The sequence below is a fragment of the Ahaetulla prasina genome, chromosome 10 (assembly GCF_028640845.1).
Source record: "Ahaetulla prasina isolate Xishuangbanna chromosome 10, ASM2864084v1, whole genome shotgun sequence".
NCBI classification, from domain to species: domain Eukaryota; kingdom Metazoa; phylum Chordata; class Lepidosauria; order Squamata; family Colubridae; genus Ahaetulla; species Ahaetulla prasina.
Genome location: NC_080548.1, coordinates 24,633,175 through 24,641,962, shown reverse-complemented (window position 1 = coordinate 24,641,962; position 8,788 = coordinate 24,633,175). Strand labels below are relative to the sequence as shown.

Here is an 8,788-nt window from a genome sequence, read left to right as displayed (position 1 = left end):
AAGTGAGAGGAGATGGGATCTGAGACCAAATGACCCTTGGCCTGTGACCTGATTGGACCATGTGATGGACTACATGGGCAGAGAAAAGAAAACTTTACTTTTAACTAGGGGGAAACCCGAGGGGGGTTTAGAGTCGGCTTTCCCCAGATGTGCCAATACGAACATGCCTAATAAATCTATACTTTGAGGGATATGCCTGCCTTGAGAGTTTTGATTCCATTGGGTGTATTACTTGGAACCCTGACACGATCTGAGGAAGCTCAAGACCGTTTGAGGACAGTTGGCTGGGATAAACTTACTCTATTTTTTGGAGTATAAAACGCACCTTTTTCTCCCAAAAAAGAGGGTGAAATTCTGGGTGCATATTATACTCCGAATGTAGCCCCGCCCAGCTTCTCAAACGGAGGTTTCAGAGGCTGAAAAAAGCATCAGAAAAGAAGCTCCCAAACAGAGCTTCAGATCACCAATCAACCAACTCAACCCATATTGATGTTTAATTGGAAATAACAACTATTTTATTTGCTCTGTTATGGATTATTTCAATGCCATTCAAAAACTCTGACTTGGAAAAAGGCTACATCAATTTTAAAAAAAAAGTTAGCGCCATATGTACAGACAATGTGAACACAACTTTGGCTTCACCAATAAATACATAGTGGGGTAACAACGTATCATAAACCTCCTATATATTAAAAGTAAACTTTTTTTAAAAAAAAATCATAACTGAAAAGCAAAATTGTTCTGGATGGAATGCATTGATATAATGTTGTATCGATGTAATGATGTATTTTGGTTCTATTTATAGAAGAAAGGATAACTCCAAGTTGTGGACACAGGATTTCAGCCCATCATGGATGTCACATGCCGCTAATTTTTGAGCAACAGCTCCATTAAAGGTGATAATAAGTGTAGAAAAATAGTGAGAGGTATAATGAAGAGGAGAAAGTCCTTTTTCTATGCCCAGTGTATCCAAACATTGTTGCAAAAAGTCAATATCTCATCATCCGATCTCATTGCTATGGTCTAATCAGGCTTCTGAACCAGAGACGTTGACAACAGGGCTTTTTCCCGATTTTGAGAGAATTTTCCTGTGGAAAGAAACAAAAAGCAATGGGTGGAAACTAATCAAGGAGAGGAGCAACTTAGAACCAAGGAGAAATTTCCTGACGGTTAGAACAATTAATCAGTGGGACTACTTGCCTCCAGAAGTTGTGGGTGCTCCAACACTGAAAGTTTTTAAGAAGATGTTAGAGAACCATTTGTGGTGTAGGGTTTCCTGCCTAAGCAGGGGGTTAGACTAGATGACCTACAAGGTCCCTTCCAACTCTGTTATTCTAGTCTATTCAAAAAAAAAGAAGAAGATTTGCTTGACCTTCCTCCTTCGGTTTCTATCTATGGAGGTTATACGTTTGCAGTTCAGAGTTTGATTTGTCTCTTTTTTCAACCTTTTCATTTTTAAACTAGTTAATGAGTTTGGCCCTAAAATGAGATCAGCAAAGAGGCCTTTGTTGAAATCTCAGAGATCCAACTAACATAATGGGCAAGTGATCCATAATTAGAACTTTGTTTCCCTTTTTTTATTAGTCCTTCAGGATTTGACCATTATTCAGGAAGGTTCATTTAATCCTTTGCCTCACCCTTATTTTCTGAATCTAACCCTTCCCCCCCTCCCAAAAAAAAAATTTCTCTACAGTCAACAAGGAAACAAATGCTAGGAGTTTCTGAGCAAGGTATTTTTTAAAAAGAAGAAAAAGCATTTGACCCTGTGAACTCTTCCATAATTAAATGGAACCTGGAACATTTAATTATCTGCACAGATATTCCACATTTACTTGCTGTGGAATTCCACATGTGCTTGTGTTGATTCCTGTGGCAATCAACAAAACTGTGCAAGGCATGCATAATGTTAAATAAAAACGACTTGTATCACCTGAGCTAACAAAAGAGATTGGCCATCCCAAAGGAATCATCAAACTCAACCAGGGTGGAAAAAAACCCCCATCTATTTATGGACCAAACTGGTGGAATGGAATCAATCCAAGTGAGGCTCCACAAGTGAGTTGTAGAAAAAGTAACCTTAGAAGAGGGGTAGGACTAAGATTCCTGTCTCACCACCTTTCTTTTGGGTTTTATGTTCTATAACAGCGGTCATCAACTGGTGGTCCATAGACCACTGGTGATCCGGGAGAAAATTTTGGTGGTCCACAGAAAAATTATTTACATATTTTATATTGCACCAAATTAAGATAAAGGTAAAAGTTCCCCTCGCACATACGTGCTAGTCGTTGCCGACTCTAGGGAGCGGTGCTCATCTCCATTTCAAAGCCAAAGAGCCAGGGCTGTCCGAAGACGTCTCCGTGGTCATGTCGCCGGCATGACTCAACGCCAAAGGCTCACAGAACGCTGTTACCTTCCCACCAAAAGTGATCCCTATTTTTTCTACTTGCATTTTTACGTGCTTTCAAACTGCTAGGTTGGCAGAAGCTGGGAGAAGTAACGGGAGTTCACCCCATTACAGGGCAGCACTAGGGATTCGAACCGCTGAGCTGCCGACCTTTCAATCGATAAGCTCAATGTCGTAGCCCCTGAGCCACCGTGTCCCTTGCACCAAATTAGGGGTCCTCAAACTACAGCCCCTAGGACAGAAATGTGCAATGAACATTTGTGTTACTGCAGAGAGTCTTCCCCTTCAGGGTCTTTTTGTGCGGGTCAGAGGGGGGCTTCGGGCGAAGGCTGGAGGGAAGTGCTGCTGGTGGCGAAGAGCCGGAGGTCCTTGTTCCAGTGGGACTGCCTCATGGCCTTGAACTGCCTGCCATCTCAGTCCACTGAGCCTCCAGGCAACGGTACCTTACACTCCCGCAGGTCTTCCTTCTGCTTGGAAAGCCTATGCTCATAGTCCTCAGTGAGGTGCTTCTGCTGAGCCTCCTTCTCTGTCAGATCCAATTTGAACCAAGCCAGCTGTTTTGCCAACTCTTTCTTGTGGTGGCTGCTTAGCTCCAGCAACTTCCTGTTGGAACCCTAAGGAGCCCAGGTGGGCAGGCGAGGAGCAGCTGGGAGGGGAGGGGCTAGTCGGGGCCGGCAAGCTGCCCCTTGATGTGAGTGACATCAAGTTGTCCACACCCAACCAGTCACATGACCACCTAGCCACACCCACCCAGCCAGTCATTAAGCAGATCGTGTTAGTAGTCTGCGGGATTTAAAATTATGAGGTCCAAAAGGTTGGAGACCCCTGTTCTATAACACTCATCTTTGATTCCTACATATCAACTTACCCATTGTTCTCAGCTCCTGTTGTAGACCTCTTACACAGAATATTCTTTTTGCAGAACATCAAGAAGCCACACCGGCGCTTGTAATAACACAAGGCATCTATCAGCAAGAGGAGCACCAAAATTGCCAGCACAATTGCCAGAATGCTGCCCCATCCCAAGCCTCCATCTGGAAGAAAAGAAGAATTTCTGCTTGAACCAACTAATGGAAGGATGATTGAAACATCAAAATTTTCTTCCAGATCTAGAGACAATAAAGGTGCCGCTAGCACTCTGTAACCCATGCACCCAAAACCCTGAAAGTAATATCATTTGCTAAATTATGCTGAGTCTTAAAAGTTTTAAGAGACAGACATAAAATAGGCTTAATGGGGAAATAACACTGTGTGTTTGCTAATTTTCTGAGTTTTTCTTCCTTTCTCCAAACTGAAGCAAAGACCAGTTTATTTAATTGACTCAGAAAGTTTTCAATTTCAAATCTGTGCTGCGTAAATTTAAAGATTTACAGTACCTGTTTTTTTTTTAAGTTAGTGATTTCATTAAATATATAGTTTGGGGTTATTCCCTATATGTAAAAAAAAGTCACCTATTGGCTAATTCAGTGACAATGAAAATTAGAAGTATGTGCATTTTGATTAATATTCTCCAGGATGTGACCTAATTCCCCACCAGTGGCTCATCTAACTGTCATCATCTATACTTCAAACATAGCTCAAACTGGGGGTGGGTGGGAATGCAGAGGTAGGGGGGGAAATGTAAATTCAAATGGCAGCAACATCCATCCAAAAACAGCAGGCAAAAATGGCAAATACCTTGAAAAAGATTCCTATTTTTAAGTGGATCTTGAAACAAGACATTCTCTCAAATTCTCATTCTGTCACTAAAAAGACTCTTGTTATAAATCTTGCCCAACAAAGCTTACTGTGAGTTGAGGATGTCATAGATACTCATGCATAAACCTCATCCACAGGTAAAGCAATCCTTAACGTTTTCATATGCTTTAATTTTCACAATAGGCTTATCTGGAGGAGACCCATTTTTCTTGATGTTTTAGTTAGAAATTTGAGAATTGGCTTACCTGCAAGTACAGATGGGATATATGCAGTGGTGGGATTCAGCCAGTTCGCACCACTTCGGGAGAACCGGTTGTTAACTTTCTGAGCAGTTTGGTAAACTGGTTGTTGGAAGAAATCATTAGGGCAGAGAACCGGTTGTTAAATTACTTGAATCCCACCATTGGATATATGAGTATTTTTTAAAAAAAATATAATATATACTTGTGGATAAGCCAATGTCAGCCCTTTGAGATAGTCCAGACAAGAAGAATCAAGCATGAGTATTGTGTCAGGGTATTGTGTGGCTTGCTGTCAGGGTTCTGAAAGATGCCCTAATTAAATCATGAGCCTCAAGCCAGGCTTCAAAAGAAATCCAGTTATTTATTAGGAGCTTCATGTCGGCACGTTCCCAAGTGGAGCCAGCTCTGACCCTACATAATTTACGCCCCAATCATGATCCTGTTTCCCCCCCTCCACCCAGGGTGTGTCATCAATCACATTCGCCAATGGAGCAGTTTCCCGGGTTGTAGCGATCGTTCCCCTCTGACCACTGTGGGTAACCCTGGGATACAGCCTTGAGAAAGTTAAGTCTGGAATGTGCATCTGTCTTTGGCTGCCGTGCCTTTTCATCGGTTTCCCATCCCCCTTGATTATGGCAGGCCAGGAATGCTTTCCAAGTTGACATATTGGCAGGGATCCAGCAAGTTCTGACAGGTTCTGAAGAACTGGTAGTGGAAATTTTGAGCAGTTCAGAGAACCGGCAGCGGAAATTTTGAGTAGTTTGGAGAACCGGCAAATACTACCTCTGGCTGGCCCCAGAGTGGGGAGGGAACAGAGATTTTGCAGTATCCTTCCCCTGGAGTTGGAAGGGAATGGACATTTTGCAGTATCCTTCCCATGGGAATGGACATTTTGCAGTATCCTTCCCCTGCCACGCCCACCAAGCCACACTACACCCACCATGCCACGCCCACAGAACTGGTAGTAAAAAAAATGTGGATTTCACCACTGCATATTGGCATTATCTTTATCATAAAATTACAGTAACAGAACCATGCAACTCTAAATATATATCTCCCCCTCACCTTTACAGTCTAAGAAACTAGTGAGGGTCTCTTCTACAATGTTTGCCATGCCCTCCTTTCTTCTGCAGGCTCAACTACCTTTATCTACACCTTATCTACAAGCAAATATGGTCACCATTTTTACATCTTTGCATAAGCCAAACGTTCACAGAGAAATGCCGATCTGTCAGAGCAATACACAATTCAGTGTATTGCCGTACAGTGCAGGACAATGCACTCCAACACAATGCATTTTATAAAATTGTATGCCACCATTATTTAATTAGAGTGATTTTCTCAAAGAATTCTTGTTTAGCCACAAGGCTGTTCAGAATTCTGTAGAGACACTGCGATGTTCTCACAGAATTACAGTTGACAGAGTTCCTGGTGAGGACAGAAGGAAAGTTAAGTTTATTTTACATTTGTTGATAAGTATCCTGAATCCAATCCAACTGTTCAAGAGTAAATATTGATCCTTCACCTTTTTCAAAGGGAACATTCTTCTTGGTGGTGCCCACTTCATTAGCAGCTGTTATAACGAGTTCTGTAATGTCCTCTTGTGATGTTGGTGTAACCTAACGCCAAAAAATTTTTAAAGAATCAATCTCCCATCTTAAATCCACCTGGTCTGCTATTAGAAAATTTTTTTCACCAAATTCAAAGAGGCCAGTTAAGGACTTTGCATACAACAGAGATAGGGAAACTTCTGCCCACAAGTCAAATCTTTCAAAAACAAACTTCTTTATGGTTACAGACCAGAACTACACTTTTCCTTTGCCACCTGTCATAGTAGGTCTCATATCTGGTTCCCCATCCTCCAAATATCTTAGTTTCTCAGCACTTTAAAGGTAAGGGAAAGGTTCCCCTCGCACATATGTGCTAGTTGTTCCCAACTCTAGGGAGCAGTGCTCATCTCCGTTTCTAAGCCGAAGAGCCAGTGCCATCCGAAGACGTCTCTGTGGTCATGTGGCCGGCATGACTAAAGGCCAATGGCGCACGGAACGCTGTTACCTTCCCACCAAAGGTGGTCCCTATTTTTCTACTTGCATTTTTTACATGTTTTGGAACTGCTAGGTTGGCAGAAGCTGGGACAAGTAACAGGAGCTCACCCCGTTATGCAGCACTAGGGATTTGAAACGCTGAACTGCTGACCTTTCGATCGAAAAGCTCAGCATCTTAGCCACTGAGCCACCATGTCCCCTGCCTTTACAGCACTTTAAGGTGTTGCCTAATAAGAGATAGAGGCAGAAGAAGCAAGTTCCCAGGAACCATAGCTTCAAATGGTGCCATATGTTTTGAAGGGAGGGGGGAATTGGTTCTCTAACAATGGCTGCTTTCTCACTTTTACCATCACCTCTTAAAAGTGCTCTACTCTGTGTTCACTGACTCTTTAGAGAGAGGTTCTGTTGAACCTCCTCAGTTTTCATTTTATACTTATAGAATCCAACCTTCTCAGTAGATTTTAGTAGACTGATGTTGCTTGTTTACTTAAGTCCTGGTGGTTCAGAGCTACAGATCAGGTTGGTCAACTAAATGCTAAAAAAGGAAGTTTGATCATTGGCATCTAGCCAGCAGGATCAGAGCGCCTACAAACAGCTGTTGCTGGTGGTGACCAGAGCTGATTAGAATATAGAATAGAATAGAATAGAATAGAATAGAATAGAATAGAATAGAATAGAATAGAATAGAATAGAAACTTTATTATGGTCATCGACCAGCAATAGATATACAATAAATTAAAAATAATACTGACATTAATCGTGAATAATAACATCCCTGTTATGAAAATACATGATCTCAAACCGTTAGGGCCACTCCCTAATTTGCAACAGCAAGAGCTGATTATATAGAAAACTTTGTTAATTCAGAAAATTGGATTATAATTAACGAACGAGAGCACCAGGCTGGCAAGGGCACAAGTTTTCCAAACCCAGTTAGTGCAACAAAAAGAATAACCATTTTGGAATGCAAAATGGAGACAGAGAAGGCTATGAAATTAGATATGCTAACCACAGAAAAAGACAGAAGGAGGGAAAGAAGGAAGGAAGGAAGGAAGGAAGGAAGGAAGGAAGGAAGGAAGGAAGGAAGGAAGGAAGGAAGGAAGGAAGGGCGGAAAAAAGAAGTGATTCCAGAGATTGGGAACAGTTTAGAAAGCCAAGAAGCAGCTTGTAATCAGGATACATGCTAAGAAAATAGTACAAATTTTGTCAGAATTTGGGAAGTGTTGAAATAAAGACTCTTGAAAGGGGAAGAAACAACCTAACCATAAAAAGGACCATTAACCAATGTTTTTCATTTCTTCCCCTATTCAAAGCTATTTAGAATGGCAATATAAAGATGACTCAGATCTTGGCAAGTTCACCAAATGTCATGTCTCACCTCAAAGAGGAACCAATATCTGTTTTGGTCCTGCGCTATCATTTTGACGGTATCATCTTCAAAACTCTTCTCCTTCCAAGCAACGGAAACAGAAGGTGAGGGGTTGGCCAGGATGGTGAAGTTGACGTGGACGGGGTTCCCAGTCTGGGTGACCAAAGGTACATTTGTAAGGAGCTCTATTTTAGGAGCAACTGAATGGGAGGACAGAAATATATATTGAAATAGATTATGAATTTTATATTTGGGTTTACACATTGCCCTAGTCCAGGGATCTGCAAACTTGGCTCTTTTAAGACTTGTGGACTTTAACTCCCAGAGTTCCTCAACCAGCTTTGCTGGGTTTTGTTTTTTGTTTTTTTAAAAAAATCTGGCTGGAATATTCAGAACAATCTTCGAAGATTCAGAGGAAGCAATCTTCCTGTGAGAATGAGGAAGGCTGGGTGATATTCTTCCCCACAAGAAGCCAACCACAATACAGTGGAAGTGTTGTCAGAGTGAGAGTGACGGTTGGCCATCCCTCTGTGTCGATTCAGAGCGCAGGCTGCAGCTAAGATTAGGCGGGAGTCCGAGTCTAATTCTAAGAATAGAATAGAATAGAATTTTTTTTATTGGACACACAAGGAATTTGTCTTTGGTGCATAGGCTCTCAGCGTACATAAAAGTAAAGATACGTTCATCCGGAATCATAAGGTACAACACTTAATGATAGTATATAAGGTATATATTCATACCTTACTGGCAGCATGTATTTCAGAGGTGGGTTTCAGCAGGTTCTGACCAGTTCTGGAGAACCGGTAGCAGCGTGCATAAGAGCACAAGTGTGCCTACCGTTCCTGTCCTATTGTTTCCTTTCACTATATCCAATTAATATAGTTATTACATACTTATGCTTATATATATGCTTATATATTGTATAGTTATTTCATGCTTATGCTTATATATACTGTATGACAAAATAAATAAATACATACATACATACATACATACATACATACAAAAAAATTGAGTAGTTCGGAGTAGT

At 41.4% G+C, this 8,788-nt stretch overlaps 1 protein-coding gene across 3 annotated transcripts in view; it reads right to left on the bottom strand.

Annotated features, from left to right (window-relative positions):
* Positions 1–536: 536 nt before the first annotated feature.
* Positions 537–8,788, bottom strand: part of LOC131204332 (neural cell adhesion molecule 1-like) — a 48,116-nt gene continuing 39,864 nt past the window's right edge. For all 3 annotated transcript variants that reach the window (XM_058195509.1, XM_058195508.1, XM_058195507.1), the window contains 4 exons: positions 7,768–7,958; positions 5,870–5,963; positions 3,273–3,438; positions 537–1,088 (listed from right to left, as the gene is read on the bottom strand). In XM_058195509.1, coding sequence (XP_058051492.1) covers positions 1,028–1,088; positions 3,273–3,438; positions 5,870–5,963; positions 7,768–7,958 — 512 coding nt within the window. In that variant the 3' untranslated portion in view covers positions 537–1,027. The remainder of the gene's footprint in view (positions 1,089–3,272; positions 3,439–5,869; positions 5,964–7,767; positions 7,959–8,788) is intronic.